At 36.6% G+C, this 20,250-nt stretch overlaps 1 protein-coding gene across 1 annotated transcript; it reads left to right on the forward strand.

The window, feature by feature from the left end:
- Nucleotides 1–1,798: 1,798 nt before the first annotated feature.
- LOC145787765 (heparan-sulfate 6-O-sulfotransferase 3-B-like) lies at nucleotides 1,799–19,549 on the forward strand. Its single transcript, XM_082599588.1, has 6 exons — nucleotides 1,799–2,377; nucleotides 6,868–6,955; nucleotides 8,262–8,401; nucleotides 8,875–9,050; nucleotides 13,226–13,396; nucleotides 14,100–19,549. The coding sequence occupies exons 1-6, from the start codon at nucleotides 1,873–1,875 to the stop codon at nucleotides 14,166–14,168; spliced, it is 1,149 nt and encodes a 382-aa protein (XP_082455714.1). The 5' UTR covers nucleotides 1,799–1,872; the 3' UTR covers nucleotides 14,169–19,549.
- Nucleotides 19,550–20,250: the final 701 nt, after the last annotated feature.

The following is a 20,250-nucleotide window of genomic DNA, read 5'->3' on the forward strand; positions in this document are numbered from 1 at the left end:
TTTAAATTATTTGTTGAGTTAAAGTTTAACCAACTCAGTGGCCTAGTGGTTTTGACTCCGGTGCTGGTAGATCTGAGATCGATTCCAGATCGGGTCAATCCGCCCCGATAGCTCAGTTGGTCAGCGCGTGACTTCTGGAACAAAGAATCCTCAAGATCAAGCGGCGCTGGTTCGACTCTTGGGGTGTGCGCTTGAAAACTGCATCATTCAGCGGCATCTAATGGATGGAATAATTCCCCGGCAATAAGACTTCAACAATTGGAAACTTCACTCTGTCAATCTCAGTGCCTGGGTCTGTTAGTGATTCAAAGCCTCTACATTCTACAAGTATACCTATGTGAAACTGCTAGGATTAAGCTCTCCAAGAAGCTTTCCCAGTCCGAGGTTAAAGATTCAATCAATCAGACCAAATACTTTGAAAACGGTACCGGTAGCCTATTGATTGTGTTCTTTTTTTTTCATAACCTAGTGAAAATAAGCTGATAATGTGACGACACCGTAAACCTGACATAAAATTAAAGGCTGTGGCTATATTTACACTATATAGTGTAATAATAGCCTGAATAGTTTTGCCAGATAAGGAATTCTGCCCTAATTTGGGAAAAGTTTAAAGCTGTTGAAAACAAAAACTTGTATTTTGGAAATTTTTTTTAGTCCTGGGAAGATCAAAGCCCTAATCTTATTCCTAACTCTAACCCTTACCTTAACCCTTCTTAACTTTAATCCTAACTCTGGCAACACCTGATTGTGGAAAAATAGCCACTTCCAAAATTAAAACTGAGCCCAGTCACTAAAAGACCTTAGCTGTTTTAGATCGACAATAAACAAAACCATAACATAGAGGCCATAACATAGTGGCGTGGCCACCCCGTAAGTCGGCGCCAGTGGTTATGTATATAATCAACCACTGGGACAGTGTGGCTGGACATCGCATTGGAATAACTTTAAGCAACCCCCACCTAGAACTACAATCTGATTGGTCGGTCGGTGGAATCGTATGCAAAGCAAAATATGCTTCTCTGAAAGTATTTTTTGCCTTCATGCTCTTTAACTTCTAAGTAAAGTATTTTTGGTTATACTTGTATGCTGATACCTTCCGTGGGCTGCACATAACAGCGTGGTGGACCGCATGCGGCCAGTTGGTAACCCCTGGCCTAGGTGAAACATTTGCTGATTGCTGAAATCTGAAAAGTGGTTTTGGTCAAATTTTTAGTGCAGAAATAGTACTAGCAATCTTCTTACCTGTGCGGGCTGTGCCATTTCAGTTTTTGAGTTTAAACTAACATTAGCCTGTTTATTTTGAAATTCGTGTTTTGAGGTATTTTGCTAAATATTCGTGGTTAGGGAAATCACCGTATATAAAGTATATAGTCAAGACACAAAACAGCTTGTTTAATGTTTAGCCTACTCTATATTTTATTTAGTACTACTCTATATTTTCTTCACCATATATTTTGGTCGATTCCAACTTATGACATGGCATTTTGTCCAAGGCGGAGACATGTACAACAACTCCAGCTAGATTATGCTGTACGGTACCATACTAGTGTACACTCTATGCTTACAAAAAAAGCAGAGTCAAAAACATTTTAATATTTGTCGTAGTTAGTTGGGTTTGATTACAACAAACCGTATGCTAATGTGATAAATTTACTTAGTATTCATGGCTTTGCATTTAAAATTATGTTGTTTTATTTTGTCAAACACTATCTAACATTAACTTTTGTAATTGTATCAGTCATTGGCTGAGATTCACTTTTATTTTTTAAACTGATACAAAGCTGTTTTATTGATTAGATTAGGTACGGTGCACACTGTCATTTGTCCTATGGTCTCGGTACATGTTTTATGTCCAAGTCTTAATTTTGAATAATGTACCAGTTTATGTCAAGTTTAATATATTATGGTACACGAAAAAAGGCATTGGCCTGGATTATGAGTATTGGATTTACTTTGCTAATGTTTGCATATCAATTTTCTGGAAGAAATGAGATTGAATTTTTTGAAGAAACTGATTATCGTGAAAATACCAGTCCATTACCATCCAAGTTCTCATCTACAAAAATTACTACAAGTCTTTTTGATCACAAGACTAGCGGACATGAGGAGTCAAATGCTAAAGATATACACAAAACATCTCCAGTTTTATTGCAACAAAAAAGAAACTTTATAAAAAAGACTGATTTTAACATCAATGGCACAGATGTTATTGTATTGTTACACATACAAAAAACTGGGGGATCCACGTTTAATAGACACTTAATCAAAGATCTGGATTTAAAAAAAAGTTGCGTTAGAAGAAAAAAGCATGCTAGATTTTTTTGGTGCAAAAGACCCACAGACAACACCAGCTGGTTATTTAGTAGATTATCTGCAGGTGAGTTTTATTTAACTTTTTGTTGTTGATTATGCATGGCCTGGTTTCTTCTAGCTGAGCACACATGCTTTTTGCTATACATTAATTTGTTTATATTGCATCATGGTTCATTGTATTCATGCTGTGTTAAATAATTAACTATGAAAATTGTGACCACTTTCAACTTTGGATGGTATGGAAATTTGTTCTCCCAGAATTTGTCTCTTGAGTTAAAGTGTTCACTGTTCATGTAAAAGAAATACAGTGTTACAAGAAGGTTTTTTTGTGTTGGATAGAACCTTTTTAGTTTTTTATTGCAACTGAGGAATAAGTCTCATTTGTTTCGAAACCAACATAATTTAAGTTTTATTTCAGCAGAGTTTATGTAAAAAGGGTCATTCCATATCAACTCAGCCACCCATGTATATGGCACCTCTCAGATTTTGCTGAAAAGTTGTCATACTATACCTTAGGCTACCAAACGAAAGAATCCTAAGTTTTAGATCAATATCTCAAACGGTTTTCCCATAGCGGCCATTTGAATTTCAGGCGCTACCCTCGTTTTTGACTTGGGGGGGTAGTGAATAGCAATTTCAGCCATTTTCAGAGCCCCATAACTTTTATTGTAATTGTGGTAGAAGACTAAAAGTTGCTGTGCTAGTTCATTATCAACCATACTACACAATTCAATAGTAACAAACAACATCTCTTGATGCATAAGTGTTAGGTGGGTCATCAAAATCCTGTTTTTTTGCCCCGTCAAAGTGATTTTTTCAATTTTCAAATGCTTCTACCACCAAAACCAATCAAAATATTTCTCTAAAACCTAATTATTTGTAATATTTGGAAACTTTTCTTCTGCCAACTTGAATTTGGGAGTTGTGGTGCCATTAACAGAGATCTTATGGGGGTCTGAAAACCCTATCAGGCAGAAATGGCCCTTTTTTACCCCTATGTTTAGAGCCCCGAATGACCGCGTGGGCATTTTATGGTCATGCTGAAATTTATACTAGACAAACACATCCATTTATTCTTTCATTTCATGAAATAAAATCTTTGAGTATCAAACTCCTTCACTATATATAAATTTTATGTTTTTAAAATGTAACATTTTGGTCATTTTTGGCAAATAATCTCAAGTCCTTAAAGTAGGTCAGAGAAAATTCAACAATGATTTATCATGAAAACAGTGAAAATAAGTAGGTACTATGCTTAGTGATCATAAACATTGGAATGCTGACATTGTTGACCATTAATTTATGTTCAAAAAGATGCTTTTATCTCTTCTCACCCATGAAAAAGTACCCACCTGCAATCAATAAGCTATTATGTAGAGATAAAATTGAAGGAAAATGATCTATCCATTTTCAAAAAATAAATTGTTTTCAGTTTGCACTATAATTCTGCATTATGTAAAATGCTTCGGGATGGCTCGTTTTGGCTAGTCTGATTCGGCTAGTTCCCTATTCGGGTACAGTCTTTCTCGGCTAGTTCCCTATCCACCAAATTTTTTGAAAATTCAACCATAATCCTTCTGTAATCCAACAAAATCCTTCCGTAAATCTAACAAACCAGTCGAAAAAGACTGCAGCCAAATCGGACTAGCCAAATCGGACTAGCCGAATAGTAGCAGACCCAAAATGCTTAGCTCAAATCAATATTCCAATTGTGCGGTTGTTGGTACACCACTCTCACCAAGCAGTGCACAATGCTTAGGGATCTGTAGATGGGTCCTTTTAGGAGTATTTTTTAGGTAGATTTCCAATTTGGCAAAATTTTCTATTCACCTGATTTTGTATTGTTTTTACGATATTTATGATTTTTGATTTGTCATACTTGATCCAATGTTACAGGCTACAGCACAAAATGAAAGGGAATGCATGATCCATCTTTGTAACTCACTCTTGTTACGGTACCTCATCTAAAACAGTTTATCCCAAATCTGCACAAAGTAATCTATTTTAGCAATAGTGCAGCTTCACAATATAATAATATAAGAACTTCACCAACCTGTGCTATCACAAACATGACTTTGGTATTTCTGCTGAATGGCACTTTTTTGCCACTTTGCAAGGGAAAAGCCCATGTGGCGGAATTGGAGGCACTGTCAAGCGTCTTACAGCACGTACAAGTCATCAAGCCCCCAATGCAAACCATATTTTAACACCATTACAGATGTTTGAATGGGCAACAACACACATCAAAAACGTTCAGTTATTCTTCATTAGTGCAGACAATGTTAAAAAAAAATAAAGAAGAGTATCATCGTTGTTGTGTGAGCCTCTGGGGCCGAGGGTCTATCATTTTACCACCCCAGATTCACGATGTTACCGTACTACACTGGAAGGCTACTAGAGAGCAGCCGGTCTTTGGTTTCATCATCCATGACACGCAGACTTTCCACTCTGTTAGGTGACTTGAAGATGGAGCAGTCATTGATGATGTGGTCTGCGGTCTGTTCCTCGGCACCACATTCACAGGAGGAAGAAGAGACCATTTCCCATTGGTGCATGGTTGAGAAGAGTATGAATAGGTGAGACGTTATGCCTCGACAAAAACTATTAAGGGAACACGTTCACACCATTGCTTTATTCCAATTTCCATCAATATAGTACGAATGAAAAAAATGTCACATAATTCAATATTCACTGACATCAGTGCAGAACAAATCTGTGATGCAAAACATTTGGATGAAGAACGCTTGCTTTCAGATCAATCAAAAATCTCAACTCTGTTCCAACCAGGAATATACATTGCTTGTATCTATGATGATGATTTGGTTCACTGGAAATATTATTGAACGTTCAGATAAACATGGTGATGGTGACGTTTTTGTAAAATTCATGAAGCGTGTAAACAACATTTTGATGTGGCTGCCAGACCAAAGACAAATGCCTTGTTGGGTGCTAGTCCAACATATAATTTGTTGTGTCGGTGTACCAGAAACCTAGACACAGTGCTCGAAAATACAAACTTTACCAAAAAGATTGTGAAAATGTTCTGACACTACTTCCACAGTTTCTTAGACAATAGATGATATTCAAACTCAACTGAAGCTGATTTGAGCTATGCATTTTACATAATGCAGAATTATAGTGCAAACTGAAAACAATTTAATTTTTGAACACGACTTGATCATTTTCCTACAATTTTATCTCCAAATAATAGCTTATTGATTGCAGGTGGGTACTTTTTCATGCGTGAGAAGAGGTGAAAGCATAATTTTGAACATAAATTAATGGTCAACAATGTCAGCATTCCAATGTTTATGATCACTAAGCATAGAACCTACTTATTTTCACTGTTTTCATGATAATTCATTGTTGAATTTTCTCTGACCTACATTAAGGACTTGAGATTATTTGCCAAAAATGACCAAAATGTTACATTTTAAAAACATAAAATTTATAGTGAAGGAGTTTGATACTCAAAGATTTTATTTCATGAAATGAAAGAATAAATGGATGTGTTTGTCTGGTATAAATTTCAGCATGACCATAAAATGCCCACGCGGTCATTCGGGGCTCTAAACATAGGGGTAAAAAAGGGCCATTTCTGCCTGATAGGGTTTTCAGACCCCCATAAGATCTCTGTTAATGGCACCACAACTCCCAAATTCAAGTTGGCAGAAGAAAAGTTTCCAAATATTACAAATAATTAGGTTTTAGAGAAATATTTTGATTGGTTTTGGTGGTAGAAGCATTTGAAAATTGAAAAAATCACTTATACGGGGCAAAAAAACAGGATTTTGATGACCCACCTAACACTTATGCATCAAGAGATGTTGTTTGTTACTATTGAATTGTGTAGTATAGTTGATAATGAACTAGCACAGCAACTTTTAGTCTTCTACCACAATTACAATAAAAGTTATGGGGCTCTGAACATGGCTGAAATTGCTATTCCCTACCCCCCCAAGTCAAAAACGAGGGTAGCGCCTGAAATTCAAATGGCCGCCATGGGAAAACCGTTTGAGATATTGATCTAAAACTTAGGATTCTTTCGTTTGGTAGCCTAAAGCATTGTATGACAACTTTTCAGCAAAATCTGAGAGGTACCATATACAAGATATCTTCATATTGGCTGTTTTGATATGGAATGACCCAAAATCACAATTAATTACTTCAGCTTTGCCAGGGCAAAGAAATTTTAAGTTATATTTATCTAGCTCTTCATAAGCAACTTTCATCTTCTTACCTTTCTCATTCTCCTGGAATCAAATTGACTGTAATGTGTCTACAGTTTGAATAGTAAATTAAGTTGGTTGTATTTCATTGGTGTTAACTAATGGTTGACTGTACCCAGTTTAATGGTACCGGTACTCTTTTATCAGATTTTAATTTTTGCTGGATAGCCTATTACTTTCATTCAACTTCATTTCCTAGCATACCATATTTATTTTTTCAAATCATGAAGTTGCTTCTTTAAAAACTGCAATTTTTTTATGCATCTTTAAAAATGGATTAACAATGATCATGCAATTATATATAAACACTGTAATTTTTTTTTAGGTTGGCCTTGCGGCATCCATCCTGGCTGGACAACTTTGACAGAATGTGTTCACACTCAGTTTAAACCTCTTCGTCATGGAGAACGCAAGTAAGTACTTGTAACAAATAGATCGGTTACACAATCCTATTGCAGTCAGTGAGAATGATAGACACAACTAGGAACTGGGTGCTAAAGAAAACCATTATCAAATTATTGAAAAGATGCTAACGTCATAGAAAGCTTTCTATGATCTTTACAATAACAGCTTCAGAAGGATTTTATTTGTTTATTAAGAATATTAATTTTATACCTGTAACATCTCACAGACATCCCTACCATACCTTTTAACAATGAAAACAAAAAAATTAATCTTGCTATACAACGATGTTTGTGGAAACTTCCAAACCTACAAATCTTTCAAATTGGAGATCTGGTGTAAGAACTGCTTAAGTCTGCTTCGACCCCGTATTGGGTATAAGGGCTTTGTCAAGACGTTGGCATTCCATTGTCTACATCTAGACAACCTCAACAGATCCATCTCAGAACATGTTACTCTTCTTCTTTATTCAACCAGCTGCATGCACTGGACAAGAAGATCACTCTTTTTTCCATCGAAAATTTATAAGACTGCAAAGCAAAGTCGACTTTCAACATTTTGCTTACATGTTGAACGTTAAATATCTTTGGCTCTCAGTTAAATGTAGACTCCACACTCCAGAGGAGTCCAGTGTCCAGACCCTCCTTAAGTCAAGTTTTTGGATTTTGTAGTTGGTACTAAAATTGTATGGTATCTTAGTCAAGCATCTTCTCACACAAAAATTTATTTTGTAAACATATTGCTTTTGTTATGGTAGTAATAATTTTGTTTTTATATAGCGCTGTGTCCATTGCACATATAAGTTCCTTCTGAGTGCTTTACAAAGCAGACAGGGTCGGTGCAGTCGTATAGATGCGCAGTCAAGTACATTTTTATCCTGAATTTATTCCTTTTGCTGAGTGCCAATAAGATTAAGTAAATAAGATTAAGCAAGCAAGATTAAGGAATAAGATTAAGTAAATATCACTTTTAAAAAGTCTTTGGTGTGACCTCACTGACCTGGCTGGGCATTGAAGCCATACCAACCTATTCAAACACGAAGATTGGCTTCCTTGCCTTCCCGTCTACTTAATCTAAATCTTCAACCACCGGGTGTAAGGAAGGCTGAATACGACAAACAAACAAAAAAAGACAGACAAACTAATCATTGAGCCATCGAACTGGTGCTAGTTCCAGCCGGTGCAATGTCACTTACTGTGGGGTTTGCTATTGCTTTGACATTTTTCAACTTTTTTTTCTAAGACTTTCTTTTACATTACTTGAAATAGATCTTAAAATTAACTTTTCATTCTTTTCAATGTAAAAACTTTGTTGCAGATTTTTTTATATAACATTTATAAGAGAGCCCTTGGCAAGGTATTTGAGTGAGTGGAAGCACGTTGCGAGGGGTGCCACTTGGGACTGGTCATATTTCATGTGCTTCGGAGAACAGTACAACTATCCTGTGTGTTGGACAGGTATGTCGCCAGTACCGTATATAAAAATGTATTTGTAAGTCCATAAAAAATGCTATTTTTTATTATGCACTGTGCTATTGGGAGATCTGCGCTACTTTTCACAACACAGTTTAAACATATCATTTACAGTGAGTGGGTATATTTTATTGGTATATATGTTTTTTCATAACTATGCAAATTGGGAGATAAAAGGAATTTTCATTTCCTTGCCTAAAAACAGCAGGATAAGGCTATCACTGTATCAGATGTATTGCTCTTGGTTAAGGTACCTTTTGAGGTAAAGTTAATAATAAAATTTAATAGAGTTTTAATATTTTTACATTATCACTATTCAAGAAACCAAGGCATGACGTTTATTATTAGTGTTGAAGTTGCTACCATAGCGAAGCAGTTATAAGTAGTCTCATTCAAATAGAATAATATGTTCTGCTCTTAATAACTGACAAACGATGTTTTGCAAATGCTTTGCATAGGGGATGACTGGGAAGGAGTAACACTAGACGAATTCATGAATTGCTCTGACAACCTAGCGCACAATAGGCAAACTCGCATGCTGGCCAATCTACGCAAAATTAATTGCACCGGAGAGCATTTGGATCCGACCGAAAGAGACAAAGTCTTACTGGAAAGCGCCAAACGAAATCTGGAAGTGAGTGAAGTACCAGGCCATGTGTTGCTGTTTAATCATTGGTAGCTATTTAACAGTGTGATAAGCAGGGCTGTGGAGTCGTGCGATTTGTGGGTTTTGGCGTGTTCAGAGTCGTAAATTTTTCGCCTTACTTCACAGCTTTCGTGATAAGACAATTGTACCACCTGACCTGCACTGTGCTTTAGAGAGCATTCCTACCTTTTCAACGTAGGCTACATGCATCGTGATTGTACATTACAATGTCACTTCCTTTACAACAATCAAATATCGTTTAACAACTACACTAGCCTATTCATTTTAAAATTGTCGCTTAAACATTGAGCAACACCTTTTAAATCTGCTTTTTGTTTTGATTCTTCAAATTTTTTATGAAAAGGATTCGTTGATGCAGCTTAAGTTTTCATGTGATCGTTTCTGAAGACTGTTAATGCTAAGTATGAGAAAAAAATGTGCAACGTTTTGAATGAATCACATATTGTTGTTGTCTGCGTAAGACATTGAATTTAGAGGAAAGGCCATTAACACTATGTAACTCAAAATTTGTCCTTGGGTTAAAACTATTATTTTCTGATTCATAAAGTTCAAACTTCGGTTTTGACTTAATGAGATTCATTTATTGGATGTTCTGGTTAATTGTGCCTTTTTAATGCAATGGCTCTCACTACATCTTTTTAAATCAATATAAAAAAGTTAAATCTAAGATTACTTATTGTTGTCTGTGTTGTCATTCTAAAATAATGACCATGAACGTTGTTTCAGAGATTTTTTAAATACATAAACAAGACAAAAACGTATAGAACGCGATTTTAATTTAGGCTACAAACACGATAGAAGACCTAAAGGCCTGAATACTCTGCTACAGGCCTTTAGTCAAAATTATTACAGAGAAAACTTATAATATATGTCGTCACTTACAGCACTTATAACATAATTACAAAGAAATGTTTTTTTTTGAGATTGGCGATGATATATCAGTTTTCTTTCACGTAAACGATTTATATGTAGTCCCCTATCATACTTTCATTGTAGGCCAACTGGCCTTCATATAGCGTTCCTCAAAAACTTGATATCTTGATCAAATCTTTCACCTTGTTTCTCTGAGGAGTCACTTTTTATCTTTGAATTGATCAAGGTGAGCATGTAGTGCGTGTAGTTTCAGTGACATCCTGCATCCCATATTCTAATACGCATCACTGAGTTGATCAAAAAGCACCATGTAGTTCTCTGGCTTGTGATTGGCCAAAAATCTGTTAACTGCTGACATGAAATAGGTCCAAGCTGTTTGTTAAACTTCAAACAGCATCTCGATCAGGGAAATAAATGGAGTTTATCAGTCGCTTCACTTCAGATCAGGTAAATACTCCAGCTTTGGTTTTTGCATCTTGCAGTTTTTAAAACAGCTCTTTAATTGCTTGAATGCTCCACCCTGTTGTTTAAGACCTAATTGTATGTTCAGAGAAGACATCAGTATTTTTGTTGCGTCTACCAGAGGTTGTTGTTTTACATTATTAGGTCCAATCTCATAGCTGGTTCTTGGAGGCCAATTCCTCTGCTTGTAGTGAAAAGCTGTGTTTCTGCTATCCCAGAGACAAAGACACCATTGAAACTTGATAAAGCCACCCTGAATCGCCATTACGAAGGCCACTATCTTGAAATCACCAACAACCTCCCAATTGTAGAGGTCCTACTTCAATGCACTCATCACGATTTTGATGTTTTAATATTCTTCCTTCATATAAACTGAGTAAGCCGGAAGAATGGAGGGACACTTGTCTGCGTTACTCAACAATACAGCTATCAGACTTCTAGATGAGCTGTCGATGAAGAGCTTCCACTCAAGGATTGCAAGAAATGCCTATTTAGCCTGAAAAAAGTCTTTCTATATCATGGCAGTAGCATAAACTGTCTTTACATGTGTAGAACACTGAAAAACTTCTTTGTGAAATAAGTTGAACACTGTCATCCAATAAGTCCCATTGCTCTATTGTAGAAATAAGTAGCTCAGCATTGGACTTTGTCAATAACAATTTTCCGACAGTATCATTTATATATTTTTTTATTTGCAGTAGTAAGGGCGCTTTTCACCAGTAACTCAGAGCTGAAGACAAGATGAACACACTGTGTAGGGTTGCATCTCGCAAAGCAGTAAATGTGAATAAATTGCTCAAGTAAAGTATACGACTGCAAAAATGCTCAGCCTTTTTTGTTTCATCACAAAAGCAAAACCTTGCAAGGCTTTGTGTGCAAACAGAATCCAATTGTTACTTAATTATACCCATTATTAGGTAACTATTGCTGGAAGCAGCTGACAGTAAAATTTCAACGTTATGTGTATGCCTATTTTCATGAGAAATGAGAAAACATTCAAACTAATCTGAGGAACACAAACCTGAAGTTATTGTGGTACAATAAAGGTTTTTTGTATTTTTTAGGCAAAAGCAAACAGAAAAAAAATTATTTCCCAAGGACAAAATTTTTTTCTTTTTTGTTACACTGTGAATGGGGGTGTGGCGAGATATGTAGATTTACCTTTCTGATGAAGTTGTCCTACTCCAACCGTGACAGTTCTAGATCATAAACACAACCTGAGCCAGACAGCAGTTACACCATGATTGCTTGACCTCATTGCAGGCAACTGGTGATCATTTACTGTGCAAAGATCTTTGAATCGTGGCAGTCACACCCTTGATATCTAGCTTGTCTCATATCAGGCTTGCCCAGCCTCATAAAATACCATGGCCTCATAGGCGAAACACGTGTGTATGGCTGTTGATTTTTGCTACACTCGGCTTCCGGTCAATTATTAATAAGGACAATAACAATGAAGATCTGGTAGGTGGACTGGACAAATTTTTGTCTATTACGCATGTTGCTGTTGAAATTGTCTCCATCTCCTAAAATGCAAAGGCTATGGCCTGCTAGTACTTAGTTAGCCCCAGTTGACGAAGTTATACTGTGATTCTGAATAATTGTGGCATTTTGGGATAAAGAGGAACGGATTTTTTAAGTAGGTTTTTGTAAATTAACCAAAAGTTGCCTGACTTAACTCATACTCAGTAGGTTGGCGTTGGCTTTGTGGGTGAGAAACCAGGGAATCTTCTTCACAATATTGGGTTTTACTTGTGTAATCTGTGGTTATCTTCCTGAAAAAAGTAGCAGGACATTCAAAGAAGCATTTTTTGAAGTTATGCTAAATTGTTTCTCAAAAGTTGTTTCAAAAAAATTCCCTTTATTCTGTTTCTCAAATCAAACGATTTTATAGCGTAACTAGTTGGAGTAGCTGTTTCGTTCTTCTTTGTGATCAGTCTCTAAAGAACTTAACAGAGACTGACATTTTATGTCGGCCTACTTGGTTTCAAATACTTCCAGCACCAAGCAATACTGACGTCACATCCTGATGTACACTTTTCATTATCTCAACTCTTCTAGTTTTTATTTCACATAGAAAGTGGAAACCCAACATGAGTCATTATCCCAAACAGCAAATATCCGTCATTTTTACATTGATTCAACGTCTGCATACGTTAAATCAATGAAAATATGACGGATTTTGCTATCCTTTTTACACATGCAGACGTTCAATCAACGTAAGAAGGGACTGTTTTGTTGACATGTCTGTGGTGAACTTTCACATCAGAAAAAGCCATATTCTGCTTTTTATCCCAAACCTTTAGTTTAGAATAATAAAGAATTAATGGAGTTTCATTTTTATTTTGGACAGTAGGCTACAAGAAAGAACTCTCACGACGTTTCAGTGGATTTGACATATTTAGATTTAATTCATTTGTGCAATTATCGCTCTGACTAGTATATATATGCAATATGCATACTGTACAGAATATGTCAGTAGAAATCAAAACTGCTTTTCCAATCAGATAATAATAATTGACCAAAATCCTTATACCCATTACCGGAATGGCCCGTTTCGGTGAGTCCGATTCCCTATTCGGTGATTTTTTGAATTTTTTTTTAAATTATCGGGTACCGTAGCCTAATTATCATTGCCGTTTTAGGGTTAGGGGTTAGGAACTCATTGAATCGGACTCACCGAATAGTAGCAGACCCACCCATTACACCCATTTGATCACATGCCCAACGTATCTAAATTCTAGCTGTGCAAGCAAAATAAATTCTTCCATGGCCACGATTCTTCAAATTATAAATTTTTATTGCAGAGCATGACGTTTTTTGGAGTGACTGAACGACAGCAAGAGACAAGAGTTCTGTTTGAAACGTTGTTCGATTTGCATTTTAAAAAAGATTTTTACCAGTATAACTCCACGTATGCTTCTACAGTTGTTCTAACGGACGATCAACGAGAAAGAATGAAAGAATTGAATTACTTAGTAAGTTTGAGTTTAGATTCTTGTTACCGCGCTTAAATTTTTATTTAGTTTTCAATTTTTTCTTACCTACCAGGACACCAATTTGAACTTTTACATTTGTCACTGTGTGTAATGTGTATTTACTTCAACACATAAACGAATGTTTGCAACGTATCATTTTAGGCTACTGTTTAAATGCAGACTGTGTGCATTAGTTGTTGACGTGGTACACACTACACAAGCTAACATTTAACCATCATCATCAATCAATGATGATGGTGATTAAAAGTAACACGTCAACAACTAATGCACACAAAGTCTGCATCAGAGGTGTAATTTTTCTAAATTGACATAGTGATGCAGGCCTACTGCTCCTTTTCTAAGGTTTAACTTGTTTTAAAATCTCATACCACATATCATATACTAACTTAAGGCATAGAGAAGAGGGCAGTACTTACACGTTTTCTTAGTATCATAAAATGTTCCATTTTTAAGATTGTTTTGTTTATAAAAAATAATCTTTAAGCCGCACCATTTTTGCCAATAGCTAATACGATAGCTGTTTCAAATATACACATTACGTAATCAAGATATCTCTTCTTTTTCGTGTGTTAGGCCAGGTTCTGAAAACCTATTTTTGAGCCACTGTTACGTGGCTGCACACTCATCCATTGTGTGATTTACCACAAGCGAGAGGATAAGTTGGTTTTTGTTTACTTTTCAGGACATCGAGTTGTACAAGTTTGCTCTCGAGTTGTTCGACGCGAGGTATAGAGCTGTGGCAAACAGCTGATGCACATTTTCTGGTACTCCAACTTTTGCTCTGTCAACCTCTACCCGCACTTCCTCATGACAGTGCAATTCGCATTCTTCCGTCAGAAAATATGCGAATTTGTGAATGTTTGTTTTTGCATTCTGTTTATGCCATAGTGAATTTGATGCTTTTTTCTGTTTAAATTTTGCCGTTCAGTATGATTTTTTTCTACACGATAACGTAAAAGTGACGTTTATGTTGTTTCTATTTGATAGTCGATTCTGCAATTCCGCTGTCTATTTTTACCCTTGAACTCTTTCGATCAATTGAGTTCACAACACTTTGTGCTTGTTTACGCTCAACTGTATTATGAAGAACGAAATAACAAATTGTTAGCTAATGAAAGTTATATCAGGAACCCGATGCGCTTTCCTTTAGCAAACTGTCTTTAGTTCAATTCAACGCTTCTTATTCTCCAACTGTTTCTGGTGTTAAAATATTTTTCTCAGACAAAAATTGTGAAATTTACACATAGTCGCTTAGGCAGGCGATCAAAATCGTGTGATTGAGTTTGTGGGCCTGTTAAAATACTTTCGACAACCGTCAGCTTTGGTACTGCTGTAATTCTTAATAAAACCACTTTGGTAAAAATGAAAGTACACGACACGTATCAAAGAAATATCTTGAATTCTTTGACCCGAGTAATATCTACTCCTGATTTCTACCCCCCTCCCAAAATTCCCCTTGATCTGGTTATGTCTCTTGTCTTCATGTACACCACGAGGCATCAACTTGTGCTTGCAAATATTTGAGTAAAGATTTTTGTGAAGTGTTTCAAATGCAATTGAGGAAAAAGACTCACAGATAGTGATAACTTTCAACTTTAAAGAAAAGCTTGCAGACTACACCACAAAGCAGTGTTTCTCAAGTTTACAAACCACTTTAAAAATATCCATTTTATGAAAAGTTGATAAACCGTCCTTCAAACCGTTGTTAACTTATTTTCAGAAAGGTCAATGACTTACACGCGTTTTATTGCTGATGTAACTTCTGGCAATTTGACGTAAAATTTCTCTTTATTTGTGGTTAAACTTGCACACAATGTGGATGAAGAATGAGATAGATGAACCCATCTTGAATTGTGTCGATAGAAACGATGTCTGTTTTAAGGCTGCGTAATGCTGAAAGCAAAATGTATTGTATATTATATATTGTATGTAGGATGACTTTGCTTATGAGAGGTGAAATTTCAATTAAATTCGTTGTTTTTGTCGGTTCTTTTGTATCTTTAAACCATAAGCAGACACAACTCAGCAACAACACTACATTTAACATTATTAAAATAAAAACCAATAAGCGAACGTTTTCGGCTTGTCATACACCCTTTTTCAAGCCTATAAGAAAATCTTTTGTATCTTGATTCGTGCTCTCTCTGCTGTGTAACACACCGACTGCATAAAAGCATGGAACATTACCGAAACTAAAATAAGCCAAAAACAGAAGAAAAAGCAAACTCTCAGGATCAAGAAATCCCAAATTTACTTCAACCAGATCGGATTCACTTCTCACGATCTTTCTTCACCAACACCTCGACTGTAACTTGATAGACTTGCAGCTTTGTATTATAATATGACTCCATTCGTCACGGTAAGTCCTATCGTATGACAAACGATTTCCGCTTTCAACAAGTTTTAACTGGTTTGTCTATTCCAGCACAGCAGCGAAATAGTCTTGTCAATAGAAATCTCGTGCTGTTTCTGGCAACCTTCTCTGAAACTTGATAAACAGTCTTCTCTGAAACTTGATAAACAGTCTTCACTGAAACTTGATAAACAGTCTTCACTGAAACTTGATAAACAGTCTTCTGTTCTCTGAGTAGCTTTTATGCAGCATTTCAACAAACCTATCAAAAATAGTGTAATAACTAAAACAAGGAAAAAATGTCATGTTTGCATTTTTTGTAGATTACATTCTGAAAACATTTCAAAACTTAGAAATTTTTCACTCCCTATAAGGTAAAAACAATCGCGTTTATGAAGTGTTCAACAAGTGCAGGGCGTGGGAGCAAAAATGTTCCCCAACCAATCAGAACTTGCCTGCCTAACTTTCTCAGTGACCCGGATGTTATCCGGTGCATTTTTGCGGACTACTTTTCACAGGATGGTGACAAAGCGTTGACTCATTTACTGCCTACAATCTATTGTGTGTTTCTGTAAACGTATGCCTTTCCCATGTTTATGCTGACCAACCGTTTTCAAGTGCTTTTCTTTGTGTGTTGTGATTTCTCACTTTATGGACACTGCTTGAATGTCACAATAAGAAGACACTTCACTGGAACTAACAACTTTTCAGAATCTTTTTTTATTGTTTTACTGTGATCTACCGTTGAATCGATGCTAAAAACGACAATTTTGAGGTACCAGAAAGTGATAACAGCATGCTGGTACTCAAATTTACTCGAATCAATTTATTCACATTTATCCAGACTTGGTTATGCAATATCATGTTCCTTCAAGCTATTTCACCATTTCATTTTCCCGTGCTCCATCACACTGACATGCGTTAGGTATGAATGCTGTCAATTTGACCGAAGATGATTAATATATTAATTTCAATATCTTGCTAAACATGATTGAGCTGACTCAATTGAAAACAGCAAATTGCAGCCGAGTCGTCTGCACGTACGGCATTGCGCCAGGTTCCAGCATCATAGAAAGATACTACTTTCCTGGTAGTTGCCGTTTTCTGTATGTAAACAACTTTTCAATCACCCTCATAGGCAGCACTGGCATCTTAACACAATGCAACTTGGAACCACCACGATACATAAATTCCATTTTCTAGTGAAATTAGCCGATTTCAGTTATTTTCTCCTCGAGTGCACAGTTTTTTTTCAAAATGTTGGAGACTAACTTACAGTTGTGGTAACGTGTGAAAAATACGACGTTTACTAACTGGTGTTATATCACTGTTGTCGGGAATACGGTATAATAAGTGCTACATTTTTTCAGCGTTTTTGAAGATTTGTTTTAATTCTTTTGGTACTTAGCCTATTTTGTCAAGATATTCTTCTTTCTGTGTTTTATTAAAGCTGAAATGTTATAGCTTTTGTGACATGCTATAATGTGTGTTGGATTTCTGATGCTTCAAGGAAGGCGAACTGAGGGGTCTTTGAACAATGTCCAGCTTTTTCCCGTTTCTTTTGTGAAATATCTCAACCCTCTCTTCTCATTATCCCGTTTACCCTTTCATTATCGTTTCATTATCCTGTTTTACAAAACAAACAAAACGTTTACAGAGCTACTATTTTTGCATTGTATCAATGTAAAATTGAATTTGTATTGTGCATGCTTTACGCGCTTTAATTTCAGACCAAAAAACGTCTATTTCAGAAACGGTATATTTTTTAAAAAGTGAACTTTTTATTTTGGGGGGTTCGATCCCTCATGTGCGCAGTATTAATTTTTCTTTTGTCGGCAAGACTATTTGCAAGTTCAGCTTCTTGTTGTTTGTATTTTGTGCTTGTAACGCTGGTCCAACGTAACCCAGTGCACTTTATGTGAAAAACTGCACATTCACAAGAAAATCTGTCCTTTTATACATTTACAGACGTTAAACCAATGTAAAAAAGGGTTGATTTGCTAACTCGTCATAATAGATAATGAAGTTGAATGCCATACGCTGCGGCTTGCATATGAAGAAGTGGCTTCTACCTGGCTACCAGCTCATGACTAAAACCACTCAATAGAGAACAAGCATTTGTGTTCTGCCAACCATATCGTTGTGACTTCTATCAATGTAAAAATGACAGGTTTCGCTGTTTGGGTACCAGCTTGTACCCTTTTCTGCATTGGTTATTGACTTATTGTGGTGAATAAGTTTTGTTGGATAAGACACTTAATGACTTGCTTGAAGGTGGACACGGAAATTGGATATTTTTCTACTGCGTTTACTTAATATAAATCTTTAACCACCAAGTAAAAGCCTGGATGAAACGAAAACGTTTTCAAAATGCAAAGATAACAATCATGCGATACTGTTAAGACACACACAATTGAAACAGCTGCCTGCCGCCATTAATCTTTCCACAATCGACCGCTCATGGACTCCCAGTTCATCATACTGCTTCTGTGTACCACTTGGCATACCCTTTGCAGATGAAATTTTTGAAAGGTTTGCAAAATAAACAATTCAAGAATTTTTGAAAGGTACTTCCAGAGACCAATTCAGTGACCTCTCTTGAATATGTTCCAGCTGGAAAAAAGTTGCTGCTTTTGAAGCGTCAGGCAACGTTGTAAAACAGGCGACCTTTTCTACCTGGGTTGCACTTTTAAATGTAGAGCTGATCAAACATAAACGGCAATGTTTTTACGATAACTGATCGCTCAGACACAAATTATTTGCCTTTTTAAGCCCATGTTAGGTTTAAAAAGTAAACAGTATCACAATAAATCGGCAAATTCAAGTATTAAGTTAGAGATTTCGCCACACAAGTGTGGCTTCGTCAGTATAGTCTTATTCAAGTAGAATCATGTTTCTTTGGTTGTCTGGTTTTCGACTGGAAATATGCCGGACCTGCTCTTGAGAAGTGTCGAACCCAGGTTCTTTTTCAGCATCGACCAGACGCTCTTACCACTCGGCTAACAATAGTTCCAAAGGCTGTCCAAGTGTAATAACGCTACTTTCTTGGTCTTCACCCTCACTCGTATGTTTTCGTCCACCCATGTAATATCAGTATTTGCAATGACAACCTGCCCTGAGGAAGTTATATGATTTTTGAACAGTTCCCTAACAGAAAACCAACTTCTGCTCTAATTTTCAGACAGCTGAGCCTTCAAAATTTAATCATGTTTCGTTTCATTAATTTGTTCATACTTGTCCCATAGCGTGCCTTGTTCAGTTAGCTTCAAAATGTCTTAAACCTCTTCATCGAAGCGATTGTTCGCTTATCCCAGAGATAGATGATCGATCAGAAAGAACGATACAGATGAGTGCTTCCAACAACTGTTGTTTTTACGTGTTTTTGTTTTGTAAAGTTTTAATATATTATGCCATTCTGCTAATGTTTGGTTGTATCAACCAGTTTTATTTTCCAAGGCTGACAGTTACGTTGCTTAACTCCCTTTAAAAGAAGAGTGCCAAAACAAAATTCTATTGGGTTGAAAAATCGTCGCTTTGGGGTGGAGGTGGCTTCGTGCGATGTCAGAAGTCTTTCACGTATCGTGGGTCCACCAATTTTGTGCTGTTCGTGCGTCTCAGTGGAATAATCGAATTTTTGGTAAAGTTTGTTTTCCATGTTTATCTGCCAATACAAAGTTGGTTGCATCAACCACTATCATGTTTAACTATCCAACGCAATTGCTATCGGTTTGTATTTTTGCTACGCGCGCTATTTGTTCGAAATACAATACTAACCTTAACCTCAAGCACTTTTGTTTTGTGTAATGTTATAACAGAAATGTATCTTGATTTTCAACGTCATCACCTTCATGCAGTGCAACGTGTTTCCAGTTAAAAATCTGGTGTCCCCAAAAGTAGTTGTGCTTGGTCTTCGTACACATGGTTGGTTGGTTTTTGAATCTTTATCCTCGGACTGACAAAGCCTTGATTGGTTATTCCGCATACTTGTAGAGGCTCTTGACGCAGAGCCGGTTACCGAGATTGGCAGAGTGAATTTTTCCGATTGTTGAAGTGTTGTTGCCGGGGAATTATTCCATTTACTAGGTGCCGCTGAATGGAGAGCAGTCCTGAATTGAGTTACTCAAGCACACGCCCCGAGAGTCAAACCAGCGCCGCGTACTCTTGAGCCGGTCGCGTAACCACTGAGCTAACGGGGCGGACATCTGGTGTAAATGTAGCGCAGACGAGGGGACCCCAAAGTAACACCGTTAATAGGGGTAGGATCGTTGAGGATATTTTGGTCCCAGTTTCAATAAAATCCTCGGTTTCAAAAAAAAAAAATCCTCGGACCCCAAATTAATACACTTGCAGAAAAACCACCACATCCAAAGAATACTCGGTCGTTTCTGCAAACTTCCGGGCCCCTTGGAAAGGTTCCGAGTCCAAAAGCACTCCTTGTCAACGCTACTAAACAGGAACCACTGATTGATCGGGAGTTTCA

Source organism: Aplidium turbinatum, chromosome 2 (genome assembly GCF_918807975.1).
Source record: "Aplidium turbinatum chromosome 2, kaAplTurb1.1, whole genome shotgun sequence".
Lineage (NCBI taxonomy): Eukaryota > Metazoa > Chordata > Ascidiacea > Aplousobranchia > Polyclinidae > Aplidium > Aplidium turbinatum.